Below are 20,039 nucleotides of genomic sequence, written 5' to 3'. Positions count from 1 at the left end.
GGCCCCTCGGGTAACCAGGGCACATAAATGAAACTTAAACATCAATTTTTCTTCCGAGTAAAAGACGTTTTATCCAGTCGGTTTAAAAAAATATCCTGGGGCCTGAGGGGCCCCCTGAGCGCCGAAGGCGCTCAGGGGGGGGGGTGGAGCCATGGCCCCCGTGCCCCCCCCCCCTTGGGTACGTCACTGTTTGTCGTCCATTTCCACGTTTGATTGAGCCATCGTATATAACTGTTTTCGCTCTTCAGTCATAAGCTTTTGCACAAATCTTGAATTTTACACGGCATCTTGATTCTTGAACCATGCTCCAGTCTTTCCAACAAGGTACTATGTAACATCAAAGCAATTTTGATTTGTTACAACAGCTTCAGATCATGATAGGCTTGAAGTTTGTTAACCATTTGCCAGACAAACCTCTACAAAATGTGTATCAATTTCCATACTAAGCAATTGATTATATCAGTAATTGCAGTTTCCACACAATGTTTCATAATATTATTTGATTTTATATCAAGAAACTCAAATAATCCACAAATTGTTAGTGAAACACTCTCACTTCAAGAATTCACAGCATTAACAATACAAGTTCAGAAGCAAACAAACATTGCGCCAGATTTCGTATGAAACGCGTCATCATCCTGAAGTTTCTACCACAGACGGTAGTTCAACCGCAGCCGTAGTGCAAAAACCCCTGCCCACCTTACCCCACGGCGGAGCTCGGTTGCAATTTGTAAATACGCAGGGTGCATACGGTCTCCTCATGAATTGCAGCAAAGAAAGAAAACAGGTCAGTCACCAAATGATCTTTCTGAAAAGTGGACTAAACGCAAGGCCTCCCACCGAGAAATAAATATTCAGCATCCGAAGCGTTTCGAACCGGGCCCCTCAATACCGGTCAGTACAGTCGATCACTCCTACGCTGAGCTACACCGGATGGTGGCTATGGCCGGGGCAAAGTCTGGCCGGGCGAGCGGCGGGGCCGGGAGGTCGGCGGCAAAGTCAATTAATGTTTTTGTGGGTTCGGGTGCCGGTCACTCTAGCTTGGTGGCATGATGATGGAGCATGAGCAAAATTTACAGCGTGGAGTCCCGGTTCGAGCCTCATCAGGGCTCCGGTTGCTTTTCCGAGTTAGGATGGTTTGATTGCTATTAGTGGTTGCGAGCCATTTATACGGTTTTATAATGTCGATTGATTGTTTGATTGATTGATTCATTCATTCATTAAATACGTGCCGATATTTAGCATACGCATTGACATCCAGCATCAATCTACCGTTTTCATAAACGTATTGCCTAAATATCATGCATAGGCGCAAGACCTATGGTTGCCTCGATACCGTGCCAAATCACGTTTTGCACAATGCACAAGTAAAGTAAATTATATTCGCTGGGTCTTCCGTGCATTGTGCTTATCAAAAACAGAAATGCAATTGTTAAGCGACGCAAAATGTGTAATGCAGGTCCAGGAAGTGACCACACACATCCGACCAGCCCCCATGGTCCACCAACACGCCCCACACCACTCGCCAGCCCACGCCAACCACTGAGACGAGCCCCTCCCCCGCGCTGGTCTGACGCGACAGCTGGTCTACAAAGCGCTCCACCCGGCGACCCGAGCCGATGTCAAACGGCGTGGGAAGACTGTGCCGCATAACTCTCGGGTCATGCGGCACAGCCTACCGGTACCAGGCGGCTGCTGTCAATGCTGAGCCATAGGAACCCGGTGGATAAAGAGTATCAACCTGTACACGATAACGTTCTATCAACCTGTACACGACTGTACTTGTTTTTTTTTTAGAAAAAAAAAAGATGAAAAGAATGCTCGTGTATTCTGACAGCGGCTGGCTTCAAGCTGCACACTTGATGGCCGCCGACACCCGCCTGATGGCCGCCGACACCCGCCTGATGGCCGCCGACACCCGCCTGATGGCCGCCGACACCCGCCTGATGGCCGCCGACACACATTCCGGCTACATGCCTATCATGAAAACAGAGTTCACTTATTTATTGGGTTCCAACGAGATGGACAGAACTGGATGAAGATCATCGATTTATTTAGGAAACATGTCATGGCAAACAAATAATCAGATTTTTTCGCACGATGTGGACGCAGTCCCTTCCCGTACGGCTGTCGTCAGCTGGCGGTCAACCGACCGGTGAGCATTGCCCCGTCCCGTATCGCAAGGTCTATACTCCCATCCGTACCTGTACGACACTCCACTTCTATGGCGCAATGCACGCATATCCGACGGCCCTGGCAGTTAGCTTTGTTCGGTCGTCGATCCCCATTTGTCGCCCGGTTCAGGTTGTCCTGACGCTGGCCGACACTCAGCGTTGCAGTCAGACAGGATCTCGCCTGGCCTCTGGATCCCAGTACTGTTCCTTGACGGCGTTTCTTGACATCCTGCCAAGGGCGCACACAAGGGGGGGCACACGGGCCCGTGCCCACCCCATTCGAGTTGGGGGGCCCAACTCGAAGGAAGGGGCCCATTTGAGGCGGCCGAAGGCCGCCTCAAATGGGCCTCTAACTAATCCTTAGACCACCGAAGACCGTGTACAACGGGCCCTCAAATGGCCTTAAAGGGCCCTCAGATGGCCTCGAAGGGCCCTCAGTTAGCGTCATAGGGCCCTCATCTGGTGTCAAAGGGCCCTCAGATGGCCTTAAAGAGCCCTCAGATGACCTCAAAGGACTCTCAGATGGCCTTAAAGGGCCCTCAGATAGCCTCAAAGGGCCCTCAGCTAACGTCAAACGGACGTCAGAAGGCCTTAAAGGGTGTCAAAGGTCCCTGAGCTGGCGTCAGAGGGCCATGCCCTTGCGTCAAATGGCTCTCCGAAGGCTCTAAAGGGTCCTTAGCTGGTGACAGAGGGCCCCCAGCTGGTGCCAGATGGCCCCCAGCTGGTGCCAGATGGCCCCCAGCTGGTGCCAGATGGCCCCCAGCTGGCGCCAAATGGCCATCAGAAGGCCTCAAACGGTCCTCAGTTGGCGTCAAGCGGCCCTCAAAAAGCCTCAAGGGGCCCTTAGAAGACCTCAAGGGACCCTCAGAAGGCCTTAAAGAGCGTCAAAGGGCCTTGAGCTAGCGTCAGAGCCCCCCCCCCCAGCTAATGTCAGAGGGCCCTGAGCTAGCGTCAAACTTAAAGTGCCCTTAGCTGGTGTAAGAGGGCCCCAGTTGGTGTCAGAGGGTCATCCATTGGCGTCTAATGGCCATCAGAAGGCCCAAAAACGATCCTAAGCTGGCGTCCAACGGTCCTCAGCTGACGTCAAGAGACCCTCAAAAGGCCTCAAAGGCCCCTCGACTGCTCAAAGGGCCCTTAGAAGGCCTCAATGGGTTCGCGCTGGCCGCACTTCAACTCGGAAGGACACCACAGGTCTTGTGGGGGGACGTTATTGGCTCCTATGTAGCCACAATTATCTTCATAAAGGCCCAATGCCGGTTTCTGAGAGACCTCGCCGGCCGCTCAGGGCCCTAAGTAGTAACGGCCAACGAGGGATTGGCTGCTATGGCTCCACATCCGTCTGTGATAGACACACGGTCCACACCAGTGTTTCTAAAGGCACCCACAACGGCAACTGCGAGGCCCCTCGCCCCACCTCCAAGGGACCCCCACCAGCGCATCTTAAGGGCCTACATCGGCGGCTCTGAGAGTCCCCACACCGACGCCTCTGAGGGCCACGTACCAGTGACTCTGAGGGCCTCTTACCAGCCTCCGAGTGTCCTTGCCAGCCTATGACGGGCCACTTTCCACTTGCAGGCCATTTTGCAGGGCCACACACATGCCAATGATGGCTCCACCAGTGTCTCTAAGCCCTAAGACCCCGCAACGGCGCCTGTGAGGACCCAACACCAGCGCATCTGACGGCCTTTCACTGGCACCTCTGAACGCGCCACACACCGGTGACTGTGAGGAGCTCGCTCGCTTCGCTCGCTCGTAAAATACCATGTAAATTAGGCATTAGTGTACATTAGGCACACTCCTCGGGCATAAATGATACTTTCGCTTGCCAATTTTCCACATTTTCTCATGCAAAGACCGTTTTAAAGAGACCCGTCTGCCAGTGAGACTGGACCCACCGTGCCTCCCTCCTCCCATCGAAAGGTCCTGGGTACATCCTTGCCTGAGCTGACCCCGGGCGCCCGGGTGACTCGCGGGCCCGGGGTCAGGTGACCAGCAGGTGACCCCCTCTTGGGCGAAATTCTGGGTACGTGTCCGACATGCATCGTACATAGTCCTGTTGATTTGATTCATTGATTGATTCATTGATGAATCATTGACTGATTCATTAAATATAAGTTATAAGCTGGATCTCTAGTCTGTGATCCCGCATCGTATCAGATATAACGACATTTCATGTCGATGTGCCTAAAAAAATATGCGAATATACGTGAAAAAGGAGTGCTGCTCCCGCTCCTACACATCCGGGCCAAACAGTGACCGGCCCCTGCTTCTAGCCACCCGGGCCGGTCGGCCGGCCGGCAGTCAGTCGCTGCCCGGGGCTGATTTCTGAGGGACCTGCAAAAATGTTTATTAATGAAATGTTTTACGCAATGAATTAGATGATTAGGTATATGTACCGGCTCTGAGTCGCATTTGAGAAAAAACAGCCTAGCGTAAAAATATATGTTTTGAAAATTAAGCTGGTACCGAAATAATTGTTTTACATGCATTGACAAACCAATTGCTCAAGCTTCAAACCAACCGAAATATAGCCCCGTGGGCCGTATTTTTTTGGGGGGGGCCCTTCGGCATGGGGGGCCCAGTTCGAAGGTCGTGCCCCCCCCCCATTCAAAAATCCTGTGTGCGCGCCTGCATCCTGCAGTGCTGTTTCTTGTTGACTTGACGGCTTGGTGCCCTTGCACAATACGATCCACCACCACACTCGACCGGGAAAGAAAGTCACGTAGCTCACTTCCACAATTAAGCGTGAAACGCGAATAGCACTCGCCGTGCGGCTCCCAGCCTCATACACACACCCATCACGCCGGGCGCCGGCAACGGCGGTTCAAACTGGTTTAAAGGAAGACTGCCACCTTCAAAAAGTTTTCTCAGATCGGCCTATGATTTATTCCCTGGACAAAACAAAATTTTATAATTCACCTGACAAAGTATCATCACGTGAATCGCGAAAAAAATTGTCGATTAACATACAATTATCAATCGGTTAATGTCTAGCGACAATGTTTACACATCACTAGACTTCAAGGTCATAAGATTATTACATTTTATTTGAAAAAGTAAGGTATTTTATGATTTACTAATATATGATTTCATAAGAAATTGGCCATGTTTAATTTATTTTGCATTTAAGTTCGTAAAACATTTAAAAATCATGGCTCATTTGGAATGGGTCTGGCCCATGTTAAACCCCATTTCCCACACTTTTTGGAAAAAATGAACTACTGAATATATAAGTTTAACTTTTATTTTGACACTCCAAAATTCTTCTCTGATCTCGAAACAATCAAAGTTTTGACATATATTTACCAAAAGATAAGAAAATTCATGTTTCAAAGTTATCGATAAACAGTAGAGATGTCGGTTTTCTTGGACTAAAAAAATGGCATCAAACTGAACTTTGGTCTCCGATTTCTCGCAAACGGGTTCGAATTTCGGAAAACCGACTTCAGTCTGGGACATAGGTGGCTCAGCTCTAGTGAAAACCGTTTTGTGGGAAAAAGGTGGCAGTCTACCTTTAAACTGAAAGCGTGCGCGCCAAACAGCAAAACGCGGAGCGATGATTGGTGGACAGCAACGGCCTTCTGCGCATGCGCGACTTAGGCCACGCCCCCCCATGAGTTTCTGACAGCATTTTGAACTTTTGACTGATATGTTTAGTAGCTTTTTATCGAACCCTGCCAACGTCGTGTCTGTTTATATTCTGTCATAGGCAGACGCTGCCGGCATCGTTTGTCACGGGTAGATAATACCAACCCACGCCCCAGAGACTGTTGGGTCGCTCTTGCCCTGGCTCACCACGCTAGCCATCCTCGAAGGGTTTAGTTTTTATTTGACTTTGACTCTTTATGACTTTGACATTATTTTTCACTTACTTTGACCTTTTATGATGAAATGAAATGATCGTTATTTTTTCCTAAATTTTTTTTGAAAATTTCGTAAGGATAATGTTTTTTCTTGTAGGTGAAATTCTTGAAATACCTAGCACATACCGGGTGTTCACTAAAAAATGGGACAAATTGGTTTCGTGTGTATTTCGTGAAAAAAATCACGCCAGTGAAACAAGTTCAGCAGCACTACATTATCCTTCTTCTCCTCTTTCGAACTCGACAGCTCTCGAAGGCCTGTGTTCCCCTTGTCTGCCACAAAGCGGATCTTTGTCCGCGTGCGCCTCCATAGCTTTTGGCACGTGTCTGTCTACCGTGAACACACCCCATATGCATAGGTGGAAAATTGTGCCGAAATGTGGGTGCTTGGGCTCAGCAAATCAGCCGCGAATCCGCCGCCATTTGGCGGCGGATTCGCTTGGTCAGCTGCTTCTTGGTCTCTGCTTCATAACCACCACCGTACACACGTGACTTCAGGAGAGCCCAAAGTCGTTCGATGGGGCGGATTTGTGGTGCGGCTGGTGGGTTATCCTCCTTAGCCACAACAGGTATTTTCAGCTCTTCGAGGGTGGCAAGGACGTCCTTCTGGTAGTGCGCCGGAGCGAGATCTGGCCAGAAAATAACCTTTTTACCACGGTAGTTGGCATCTACAAACTCCTTGAGCCTCGGTAGGCACTGGGTGCGGTAGATGTAGGCGTTCATTGCGCCACTCTCCATGATGAAGGGCTTGCTCAGCCCGTGTTCAGAAAAGGCCACCCAAACCATGACTTTTGGCGTGAACTTCTTCACTGTAGCGAACCGCACAACATTCCCGGCTCCAGATGCATCATCTGTATAAAATCCAACATTTCCCGGCTGACTGTGACCTTTCATAAGAAAATATGTCTCATCGTCCACAGGGGCGTCGCCACGGATTTTTGAGTGGGGGGGGGTCGGGTTTCCGGTCTTCGTCTTGATGGGTAGGGGTGTTTTTAGCCACACTCCCGGTTTTTTCGTGTGCCCGGAGAAAAACCTCGGCGCGCAGCGCCGCGAAAGCAGCGGTATATCTTATTGTACATCAATTTTGCATCGTGCATAAAAATCAAGCACAGGTCACCTGAGGTCAGGTCACAATGTCATGTCAAGTTCAGTTTTAATGCCTCTTAAAACTGCAATCTTGTCATTCCTATAGATTATCTCCTGACTCCTATAAACCTGAAATTTGGTGTAATGAATGGGATTATAAGTGCCAACAGTTCATGGATCTGGGATTTTACATCCGAGAAGTGAAGTCAGGTCAACTAGGTATGTGACCTCACCAATCATGATAAGATATGGGAAAAAGCACGATGCCTTCTGCTTTGACAGAATATGCTAAAAACGCTAGATACTTTTGTAGCCATGGCACCTTGTTCATTTTAGAGACAAGGTGCAGCTAATGACCAGTGGTGACTGTAAAGGTCAGTGATAAGGTCATCAAAGGTCTCTAACACATTTTCGACAACAACTTTTAATGGAGACGTTGTAGAGCGATGACAGCACCGTTCAGCTCAGTAACACAGATCGATCCATATGCAGCAGGTTCTTTTCTAGTCAGGTCATGACCTTTACCTGATGTCAAGTTTTCTATTCAAGTTCAAATTGTAAGCCATGCGACGTGTTTCGACGAAACAAAAACGATGGTGATAACATGAATATCATACACATTCACTGAATCATAGGTTGTTACATAACAAATGTTTGGGCAAAATCCGTCCGTTTAGCTGTTTGGACTCTATGGTACACAAGCCATAGACCCGAAGTCATATCTGAGGCGAAGTTGGCGAAAGAGCTTTAAAAAAGCTATCGAATACGCTTTCTGTGTTGCTGTAGGCTTATTCGTATTTTACGGGTCGCTAAGGTAAAACGCTTACCAACGTAACGCTAAGGCATGCTTTCGGCCCCTTATCGAGGTAGAGCTTCGTGGAAGAGCGAGAATGCTGCCCGTGATGAGAGAAAGCCAATGATGCCCAATTTCAAGGTCTTGGCCGGGTCATCTTAGGTCAACGCCCAAAAGTAGGAAAAATCTGGCCGCCTGCTAGAACTTAGTGAGCCGTACACTGTAAACCAAATTGACAAATCTTGTGTAATATAACCAATCATCTCTTGGTATGCTTACCAACTGATGCTTTTTAAACAAGCCGTTGTCTGGTGCATTGCTTGTCAGGTGACAACTACGAGTCAATAGTTACTATGCACACCAACTTCTCAGTATCCAGACAAACTCTACATTTGTTTCAACGTTTGTTTCTTAACCAGTTTTGGAAACTTGTTGCCGCATGGTTATTTAACCGGCGCCTAACTTGTATTGGTCAGCTGGTCAGCATACACATGGTCAGCTGCGCCTATGACGTCAGACTTGGCGGACCAATCAGCGGTCGCCGCCCGCCGTTAGCGGGCCTCGGCGCGGCGGTTTCGAACCAGCAGTTGTCGCGCGGCCGCCGTGCAGCCTGGAGCAGCGACGAGGGCTGTTCCAGCATTTGTGCAGTAAAAAGTGAAATCTGTGAACTGTGGTGTTCGTGCTGTGAGTGAGGCCCCCTCTGGCCTGCGGGACGCACTAATCGTGCCTATACCCGCGTTCGAGACGCCTCCCTTTCCCTGCGCGCGCAATGTAAGTGGGCCAGACCTGTGCATGCACATGTGAGCAGATGTTTTGCTTGCGGTCGGTGTTTTTTATATATAAATACATTTATTTGCCTTTAATTCAACTCTTTGTATTTTTAACTTAACTGATGGACATATATGGGCTGTAAAAGCTAATCTGGTTGGCGATCATGATTTATTCGAATTATCTGCGTGATCGTGCAACTGCCATGATTGTTATGGTCGATGTTCAGGAAATATTCGTCATACGGGCATGTTATACTTCTTGCTTGATGCGGTGCACAAAACCATGTTCTTCCACATACGCAGCAGTTCTTGCTTCAAAGACTTTTATGCTGACGGTGCACGATAGGTAATACCTACTGGGTATAACTACCTCATGCATTTACCACATCCATTCGAAAATATGCACTCGGAATTGTCACCAGTCAATAGTATTAATTACGTGACCGTAATAAATGCTAATGATTCCAGAAACTTCCGAATGGATGTGGTGTATGCATTCATTGATTATATAACCCATCAGTATTTCGTTTCTTGTCAGCGCAAGTCTTTGAGCAATAACTGATGCCAGTCATGGTTTTGTGCACCACTTCCAGCCAAAAAATAACCTGTCCGTATAGAAAATATTTCCTGAATCAGTATCGTGGCAATTGAAAACGAACGCGAATCGTAAGTTCTTAAGGTTATCAACGCAAACAAAGCGATTGTTGACAAGTTCGAACAGAGCGTTAGTACACTTACTTGTTGACAATTTGCAAGCTAGCAATGCCCAGTCAAAGGCTAGTTCATCAACAAACCAGGGGTTGGTGAACCGACAAGGAAACGAATATGCCTATCCAGAAGTTGGTAGGTCCACAAGGCCCAGACTAGTACTCAACAAGGTGACGCCTATGCGAATTGGAACCAAACTTGTAGACAAACTGTTAGTTTGTTGGCCAACAAGCCTGGGGTTGGTGAATCGACAAGGTATCGACAAGGTGACGCCTATGCGAATTGGAACCAAACTTGTAGACAAACTGTTAGTTTGTTGGCCAGCAAGCCTGGGGTTGGTGAATCGACAAGGTATCGACAAGGTGACGCCTATGCGAATTGGAACCAAACTTGTAACAAGGAGCCAACTTGTAGATTTGGTTTACAGTGTAGCTGTTATCGGGGTCCCGAGTACGAGTTTGATGTTAGTCTTGAACAAAAATGATGACTCCATGCATTTTGGGTAGATCGGGTCGGGTCAGGTCAGGTCGACCAGCAGGCTTCCTGCCGGCCATCTAGAGTGGGTGACTGACAACCACCAACGATAGCTTCGTAACATGTTACATAACCACCATTTATCAAAACTTCTTCAAACGGTTCAAACGGGCGCTAAACTCGAAATCAGCCCCAAAAACCACACTTGTAAGTGGAAGCAAATAAAACTCAAAAAAGTTAACCAAGGTCATCCATATTCGAATCAGGGATTTTTTTTTAAATAGGTGTAAAATTCATTAACTCGAGGTCACTAGAAGTTTCGTTGCAATATACTCCTTTTTGCGCGTCTTATTAGGAAAGCCCCAGAGGGATCCACCATTGACCCCAGTTCCCCAATGCAGGCAGGTCCGAGGGTAGCAGGGCTGAGGCTAGCCAGGTACCTCGTAGTTACTTGACGCGCTCGCTCATTTGAGGGATAAAAGGGGACTAGAATCATATTGTCATGCTGATGTTCTAGCCCACATCTTATTGACCTATAAGCAATAGGGACTAGGGAGCTCTTGAAGCGATTCTGAATCTGACGTTGTATTTGTTGATGTTGCTGACGCCAACTTCCCTGACATGATAGCTAAAAAAAACATACTCAGCATCGCCAAAAGTGGGGGGGGGGGTCGACCCCCCCGGTTCTGACGAGTGGGGGGGTCGCGACCCCCCCGACCCCCCCCCGTCGGCGACGCCCCTGATCGTCCATGATAATTTGAGTTTTGTTGGTGGGCTTCATAGCGCTCCTTCGAAGCTTGCCACACCTGGTCTTCTGCTTTATTTTTTGGTCCTCTGTGGCCGCCGGAACACGCTTTCGACGTCTGTAGCGCAACTTCGTCTTAGTGCTAAGTACTTTGCTGATGTAGCTGAGGCTTACACCGAACTTCCGTGCAGCCTTTCGCTGTGAGGCGCCGATATGTTCCTTCATGTACCTTTGCAGGGGGCGTCGAAGTCTAGTAGGAAAATCTGGCAATCCCCGGCGTGACGTAACGTCGGGGATGACCGACGGCACCTTGCACTGAAAGATACGGCAGAACGGCTATATTTGAAAAATGATTAAAAATACTTGTGTGCTGTTATGACACATAAAATGCTTATCAGCATGTTCCTCATCATGTGATAAAGCTATATCCGTGGTCGAAAATAGCTGAGCCCCTCCCAATTTCCAACCACCGACCTCATAAGCAAAGGATGTAAGCGTAATCCTTAAGGGCGACTTTCCTATACATCTCCGTACATATGCGTCCTTATGGAAATCGGTAGTGTGGCGATTGGCGACGCGCGCGACATCTGTGTGGCGACCAAGTGGCGACTGTGGCGACACCTGGTGGCTGCTTTTCTGCTGTATGTAGGTATTGGGGTTTTGCCAGATATGGTTCCTACTGCTACACCACTATGTTGACCCAATACTAGAAAGTTATTTGGCCAGTAAAAGGCAAGCAAATTGAAAGTCAATTTATAAAATTGCTTATAAATGATAACGGGAAAATAATAAAGAAGTTTAGATTGAATAGTTATTTAAATATTCAACCGTGAAACTTTATTCTGGTAGGTTTAGTAGAAATTAGTCCGTGCAACCTTGTATTTAGGGCCTTGTACCTTTGTAGGTTTAAGATCTCTTTTGGGGTTATTTTTTCGCCTTTCGACCACTTCCCGGCTTCCTGCTAAGGGAGTCCCCTGTATCAAGCTTTTCCATGACGCGATACAGTGTTGTTTTCGATATTCCCATCTTTTGGAAGTGTTTGTAAGTAAATGATTTCCCTTTGGACCAGTGCTCTTTATAAAAGGTGCCAATGAGCTCCCTTCGCTGTCTGCCTGTTAACCCGTCCATTTTGTCTGGGGCTGATCAAAAATGAATTCAAGCGCGGTCATGTGTTAAAAATGTTGTATCTTCCACGTGCACTAAAAAGCAGTAATCTATCCAGACGCACTTTCAACTGACAGCGCACAGAATATTGTCCCATTTTTTAGTGAACACCCTGTAATAGTCGACGTGCCTCGGTTCCAACTGGCTGTATTCATCTCGGGCACCACGGAATTCACCCTACCGCCGCAGGCGGTCAAGTGACAGTGCACAGTGGACAGCGGCGGCGCCAGGTGCACCGCGGCGGTGAGCGCGGACGGTGCACACTGCACAGCACAGTGGCGGCGCCAGACACACAACCGCGGGGTGGCGAGACGGACGGCGCGCAAGGGCGGCAAACTATAACACACCCCATATGCATAGGTGGAAAATTGTGCCGAAATGTGGGTGCTTGGGCTCAGCAAATCCGCCGCCGCCTTAGGCGGTGGCCTTGACATCCGCTGTCAGTTGCGTTTCCAAAGCAAGGCTGGAGCCCGCGTTGAAATGGGAGAGCTCGAGCACCCACAGTTCAGCACAATTCTCCACCGATGCTGACATACGGAATGTCACAGAAGCGTCAGATTTATGACCGGAGCCTTGCTCGAGCATCCGATCGACCTGTTGTTGTTGTTGTTTTGGTTTTAGGTATCTGCCTGAGCGATCGCTGTCGGCAGCTGAACGTGCAGGAGAGCCGTCCGTGCCATGGTGGATCCGCAGCTGTCCTCGGCCGGCGACAAGCCGTCCGAGAGTGCGGTGAGTCGAGAGAGGGAGAGGGAGAGAGAGAGAGAGAGAGAGAGAGAGAGAGAGAGAGAGAGAGAGAGAGGGAGAGGGAGAGAGAGAGGGAGAGGCAGGGAGAGAGAGGGAGAGGGAGAGAGAGAGAGAGAGAGAGAGAGAGAGAGAGAGAGAGAGAGAGAGAGAGAGAGAGAGAGAGAGAGAGAGAGAGAGAGAGAGAGAGAGAGAGAGAGAGAGAGAGAGAGAGAGAGAGAGAGAGAGAGAGAGATGGACGGGCCCGCCGGGGCGTCCATACGGGGCGAGACCGGCCAACGCACACAGGGCGGATCGCCATTTCTAGCAAGACATGGGTAAAAAATGAACTTTGTCGAAGCACGGACTGCGGATTCAAATTTTCGTAGGGTGTGCAAGATTTGGCACTTTGGCCCCCCACCCACGTCGGGGCTCCTTCCAAAAAGCCAGCGCCGCAACTGCTCCGGAATAAACCAGTTCTAAGGAAGCGGAGATGGGAAAATGTCAAAATTGACGGTCGTAAGATGCATGAGCGGGCATCTACGCTTAGGAGGTGAATGAATAGAGCAAATGCACATTGGGGCATGTAATGTAATAAGTGTAATGACATCCGTATACCGATGTCAATGCTAAAAAATTGTTAATTACTCAGACTTCACTAGTCAAAAGGCATTATAGTTCGTTTTTTCTAAGTTCGACCCTCACTGTAAACATCTTCTTGAACATAGCACGAGAATTGCTAGCTGAATTACTAAGAAAACTGGTTAGCGCACATCAGTACTGCAGACATGAATAACATTTTCCAAATAAGTTTTAAAAACCGATGATATACCGTTCTGTTAAACGCCGTATGACCTATTGATCAGTTCAGTTATAATTTCTGACAAGATGTCTATCCCTGTGGGGTTGTATATAAAGGCAACTACGAGCTAGGAGTCTGGGAAATAGGATCCAGGAAGAAATAATTTTGAGTAAAATTAATCGTCTGTGAAATCAATGTCCGCCAGCCAGTTTTCTAAGTAATTCAGCTAGCAATTCTCGTGCTGTGTTCAAAGAGACGATTACAGTGAGGGTCGAACTTAAGAAAAACGAACTATAGTTAGTTACTTCACCAGTACCTCCACTGATCAAACCAGACGGTGAAACTGTTACCGACGAACATGCCAAAGCGAACTTACTTAACGACCACTTTGCAAATCAGTCGAGACTCAACACAGGAAACAGAGGGGCGCCCGATATACAGCCACCAAGCAACATTGTACCAAAATTAGACAAAATTGTTATAACGGAGCGAGAAGTTTTAAAACTTCTTAATTCTCTTGACATCCATAAGTCGTGCGGCCCAGACAATCTCCCGCCGAAAATATTACGACTTACGGCAATTTTGATAGTTTCGCCCTTAAAGGGAGATAATGAGCTTTCTTTTTTCTTAAATAAAAATTACTCGACATCTATACTATTTCTACTGTAGTTTCTATAAAATATGAAAATTTCCTAGCACATTTTCGTATGTGAAAAAGGTTTTTATTTTTGCAAAAAAGAAGCAGTACTTGCAGTACTTGTAACACCCACCGAAATGCGTTGTCCTTCTCTTTAAAAAAAGTCGCAGTATATGGCGCTTTTGTTTCAAACAGCGACGCTTGGGTTTTTGTTTATGTTATCGCCTTGTCGTTGCTTGGTTGTAAGGATTCTAATTTGAATTAGAGTTAATTCGGTTTAGAATTAATTAGATTCTAATTCGGGGGTACATAGTGCCTACTCTTCTTTGTTTCCAAGTATTATTTTGCGCCACAAATGAACGGCATGCGCCAGAAACGCAGCCAAATCTTGCGATTGCGACTACGAAATTTATTATTTTGGCGTCAGAGCCTGAAGCGAAAAATATAAGCATATTTATTTCAAAAAGACTTCAGGTTTGTCGAACGGTGTTATGAGAATTTTGATAACAGTACTGCATAAGTTTTTCAGTGATGCCGCAAAAGTGTTGTATCTATCTTCTTTTATTGTGCAGTCGGCGGGACCGATTCAAAATTGAGTCGTTGCTACTAAAATAGCAGCATATGGCGTCAGATGATGAACAGGAAAAATAGTTATGTAAATTTAGACATAAACCACCCTCAAACCATGAATATCTTTTGAAGGCTTTATAGACGACCATTAACTAACTAGATGTGATGAAGATCAAATGTAAGGAATACGCTCATTTTACAAAATTACATGCAAGTACCAAAAAGTGATGTAAGTACTTATTCAACGGTCATTTTCAGCGCTCCCCGCTAACGTGACTTCAAGTTGAGATATTTGCGGCAAGGTACCGAATTGAGTAAAATGGTTTAAATTACATTATAACTTGTTGTGTTTTGTCAGAAAATGGTCCTAACTCAGATTTTGTGGAAAAAGGTCATTATCTCCCTTTAACAAAATTATTTAATAAATCACTAAGTCTCGGTAAATTCCCCTTAACATGGAAGGAAGCAAAAGTACACGCAATTTTCAAAAGAAAAGGATCTGCCTCTGACCCCTCTAATTATCGGCCTATTAGTCTCCTTCCCTGCATTTCCAAAATATTCGAAAAGATAATATTCAACCACATCTATAGTCACATTACTGAAAACAATCTTTTAACCGACAAACAGAGTGGGTATAGACCGAACCATAGCACTCAACTCCAGCTGTTTTACCTAACTCACAATCTGTACAAATCACTTGACATTGGAAATGACTTCACTGCAATATTTTTAGACATCAAGGCCCTATATAGAAGGTATGCTCATTAGGCCGAAGCAGCGATTTCCGTGACGTCACTGGTACGAAGGGTCGGACGGCTGTAATGCAATCCTATGGAAAATGACCCAACTTTAGGGCTCTCCCACATAGCTGCCAACCTCGACACTAAGGTAAAAGTTATATCACATAAAAGCTCAAATCAAGACGAACAAGAAACCTTTCTGACGTTTTTACGTATTACTAACGGCTTAGACTCTATTCAAGTATATTCAGAGCTCTGCATTACCTCACTTTTTCTGCCGTCAATGCCACTACAAATGTCTAGTCGGCGCACGTGCGCTTGTCGAGCGGGGACCACCAGTCGGGCGATTCAGAGCTGCCGCCCAATCAGAACGCCGCAATGCCGTGACGTCATTGGTCGCACACGACACGTTACGGAGATAGGGATGAGACAGCCCTGTTTAGACATAAGCAAATATTTTGACAAAATCTGGCACGTTGGACTTTTACATAAATGCAAAATTCTTTTCGGGATAACCGGATCACTCCACAGCTGGCTTGAATCTTATTTAACTGATCGAAGTATTAAAGTATGTGTGGAAAACAGTACCTCTAGACCGCTACTCATCAACGCAGGATGCCGGCAGGGTAGTGTTTTACGCCCATTACTCGCACTAATTTATTTAAATGACCTAGCTGGCAAGACTCATAACGATTCACTCTTTTATGCCGATGACACATCACTATACACTACAGGTACGTGTCTTGGTACCCTATATATGGCCTTGCTTGGTACCTGCAACCAGAACACAGAAGTTTGCGTGCAAGAGATACTTGCATACTTGCTTTTGCTTCTGTCCGGCGATGTGGAGCCCAATCCCGGGCCCCAGCCAGGTATTGAAAATGTGTGTCAACGGTGCACCAAGCAGAACAGCAGGAAACGCACAATTCAATGTAATAAGTGTAACCTATGGTATCACCTTTCGTGTATTCGTCTCACTAGGCTGCAAGCATCTGCCCTCACTCACTCCACCAGTGAGTCACTGGTGGTGTCCCACCTGCCTGACGGATGACGGTTTCGTACCCTCAAGGTCTCAGTCAATCTTCAGCCAGACAGTGAGCAATGCTGACAGTCTTGAGGACCCGGATATCACCGATACCATCGCCAAGCTAAGGACGAGTCACAAAGTCATCCCAAGGCCAAGAATTCCTAAGGGAGCAAGGATTTCAACCGCCGACGCTCTGTCGCGATTAATTGAAACTGCACTGAACGTGAAGTCAGCAACCGCTTGGTCAAGGCTGCTCAGCTTCCCATTCCTGGCCCTCTCGGTTCCAGCAGTACGGGTTAATTCCGTGTCTGAGGGGTCATTGACCAGCAAAATCAAACAAGTGTTTAAGTATATGTCTGAATCTGTCACTCAAGACGTACCCGGCAGCCAGACACAGACCGGCGAATGTAGAAGGCTGCGAGTTTCACACACACAATGCAGCGGCACCGGAGCACGACACCGGAAAGCTGGCGAGGCTCTAAGGAAACGCGTCTGTGCAAAATTGTCCGATGGAGACATCAAGGGCGCGCTTCGGCTGCTGACCTCTGGCGAGGAAATGGTGCTTCCATCCGCTAGTAACGTTACAGCGCTCGAAGCTAAGCATCCTGCCGCACCTACTGATCTCGACTTACCTCCCTGTCCGGATCATGAGTTGGAGGAGCCAGCAGACGCAACAGAGGCGGATGTCATGGCGGCAATAAACGGCTTTAACTCGGGATCTAGTGCCGGCTTGGATGGTCTCCGACCCGCTCGGCCCCCGCCGAAGTTAGTTGGTAGCACTGCTGCTCCACGGCGTACATTTCCTACCAGCCCATAGGGTTTACATGTTAAATGGCCTGTTTTCGGCGAGCGATATCTCGGTCAACCTTTGAAGGAATCAATGGTTCTTAGTCTCAAATGATAGATCGATGAATTTTCTTTCGACAATTCCTCTACCATTTTTCACGTAACCCAGCCGATCTTCTACGGCGTCAGTGGCGGCGGAAGCAGGGGGGCAAGGGGGGCAGCTGCACCCTAAAGCTATGGAAAGGGGCGCCTCGAAAATCTGTAGAGGAGGCAGGAAGTTAAGAGGTGCGGCAGCCATAAAGCTGAGCAGTGCGACACCGCAACTGACAAAGGCACTTGTGACACGAAGAGGGTGGCAATGACGTGGGAAAAGTATCTTTTGATATGCTGAAGAGTGGAGGGCATCCTTATCTGAAACAATGGCAGATGCTGCCGACCCTGTCGAATATAATCTTCCCAGGCGATAAAGGCTAGGAGGGCGCAGCCACTCGAGAAGCGCGCCATGCGGAAGAGGGGCGCCTGCATGCGAAAGAGGGGCGCCTGTGTGTGGGACGAAAAAGAGACATTTATGGAGACGTCTTTGAAGGCGATAGCCTCCGAACGCCAACACGAACATATGAGGGCTTATAGCGTTGTAGGCTCCATGCGACAAAAAGGGGCGCCTGATGGCCGATATGCGAGAGGAAATTAGTTTGTGTAACATTTATCGGGGGCGGTTTGCGGTTTACAACATATGAATGTTAAGAGAGGTCCTAGATTGGGGCCTGTAAAATTGCACTGTCCGTATGGGCGGTTACACCCCTAGTGCTAGGGCGTATTAAACGTCTCTTCACTGTTTGTGTTACTACAACCGTGTATACATATGGTAAGGGGCGCCCAGCGGGAAGGGGCGCTTCAATATCGTTTGCACCCTATCCTAGAATACCTTCCGCCGCCACTGTACGGCGTACAGGGTAAAGATTTCTCTGCACGCCAGCACCCGCGATCCGCCTCTCCGATCGTCGGCGCGCGGTCCTCGGTAGCGCAGTCGGTAGTGTATCGGGCTACGGATCCGAGGGTCGTGAGTTCGAATCCTGGGAGCGCCGGGTGGTTTTGGCTAGAATTGAATGATGTAGATTCTTGAATGTTTGCATAATCAATTATTAATAGCTAATTGAATGTATCTACCCACTAATCGGCCCCTAAAACCTGTTATTTAAGAAATTTAAGAAATGAATGTCACGTGCGCGCCACGACTGCCAACCATAAGCGCTACCATATTCTAGTTTGAACTAACTTTTTGCTAGTCCCGACTACATATAGTAGGTTTTCTAGTAGATATACTAGAAATTCCTACCAAAGTTCGTCCTACCCTTCACTCAATATACCCTGGACCCGCTCACCTGAAAGATTTGACCGGGAAGTCTGCAGGTGAGGCTGGCGCCCGCCTGGTGACCGCGCTGACGGCGCTGAACACTGCCGCCGCAGGCCGCCTTCCAGCCTGTGCACGCGACGCATTCTATTCCGCGTCACTGACAGCACTAAGAAAATCTGATGGCGGCCTGCGACCGATTGCCGTCGGCTCAGTCTACAGGCGACTTGCTACCAAGATAACATTGAGGTTAATTACACAAGAGCTAGGTCAGCAGCTGAGGCCGATTCAGCTCGGCTACGGCAGCCCTGGTGGCTGTGAAGCGGCAGTGCATGCAGTACGGCATTTCTCAGCTAACTTGCCTGATAACGAAGTACTCGTCAAGATTGACATGCGGAATGCGTTCAACACTGTTAGACGCGACAAGTTCCTTAGCGCCGTCAGACAACACGCGCCGTCACTGTATCGTTTGATGTGGCAAGCCTATTCTCAGCCGAGCTCCCTGTACTTTGGCACCACCAGAATCGAGTCGGCCACAGGACTGCAGCAGCCAGCAAGGAGACCCATGCGGTCCAGCCGTTTTCTCCCTTGCTGTGCAAGCAGCGTCAAAGGAAGTGATGTCTCCATTTAACATATGGTACTTGGACGACGCGGTTATCGGAGGTGACATCGAAACGGTTTGCCAAGATTTGGAGCGTGTGATCCCTGCCTTGGCTCGGGTTGGTCTTGATGTGCACTGTAAACCAAATTGACAAGTCTTGTGTAATATAACCAATCATCTCTTGGTATGTTTACCAACTGATACCTTTAAAACAAGCCGTTGTCTGGTGCATTGCTTGTCAGGTGACAACTACGAGTCAATAGTTACTATGCAATTATTGCACACCAACTTCTCAGTATCCAGACCAACTCTACATTTGTTTCAACGTTTGTTTCTTAACCAGTTTTGGAAACTTGTTGCCGCATGGTTATTTAACCGGCGCCTAACTTGTACTGGTCAGCTGGTCAGCATACACATGGTCAGCTGCGCCCATGACGTCAGACTTGGCGGACCAATCAGCGGTCGCCGCCAGCCGTTAGCGGGCCCCGGCGCGGCGGTTTCGAACCAGCAGTTGTCGCGCGGCCGCCGTGCAGCCTGGAGCAGCGACGAGGGCTGTTCCAGCATTTGTGCAGTAAAAAGTGAAATCTGTGAACTGTGGTGTTCGTGCTGTGAGTGAGGCCCCCTCTGGCCTGCGGGACGCACTAATCGTGCCTATACCCGCGGTCGAGACGCCTCCCTTCCCCTGCGCGCGCAATGTAAGTGGACCAGACCTGTGCATGCACACGTGAGCAGATGTTTTGCGGTCGGTGTTTTTATATATAAATACATTTATTTGCCTTTAATTCAACTCTTTGTATTTCTAACTTAACTGATGGACATATATGGGCTGTAAAAGCTAATCTGGTTGGCGATCATGATTTATTCGAATTATCTGCGTGATCGTGCAACTGCCATAATTGTTATGCTTAATGTTCAGGAAATATTCGTCATACGGGCATGTTATACTTCTGGCTTGATGCGGTGCACAAAATCATGTTCTTCCACATACGCAGCAGTTCTTGCTTCATGCTGACGGTGCACGATATGTA

At 47.9% G+C, this 20,039-nt stretch overlaps 1 protein-coding gene across 1 annotated transcript in view; it reads left to right on the top strand.

Annotated features, from left to right (window-relative positions):
• LOC122383834 overlaps positions 1-20,039 on the top strand; it is a gene marked incomplete at its 3' end in the record, with an annotated part of 232,149 nt that overhangs the window by 3,233 nt on the left and 208,877 nt on the right. Inside the window, exon 2 of the mRNA XM_043370633.1 lies at positions 12,399-12,506. Within this exon, the coding sequence (XP_043226568.1) occupies positions 12,456-12,506 (51 nt within the window). The remainder of the gene's footprint in view (positions 1-12,398; positions 12,507-20,039) is intronic.

This window comes from Amphibalanus amphitrite, unplaced genomic scaffold (assembly GCF_019059575.1).
Source record: "Amphibalanus amphitrite isolate SeventyFive unplaced genomic scaffold, NRLGWU_Aamphi_draft 000013F_arrow, whole genome shotgun sequence".
Classification (NCBI taxonomy): Eukaryota; Metazoa; Arthropoda; class Thecostraca; order Balanomorpha; family Balanidae; genus Amphibalanus; species Amphibalanus amphitrite.
The sequence above is the reverse complement of the archived record's forward strand: the minus strand, read 5'-3'. Positions and strand labels throughout refer to the sequence as shown.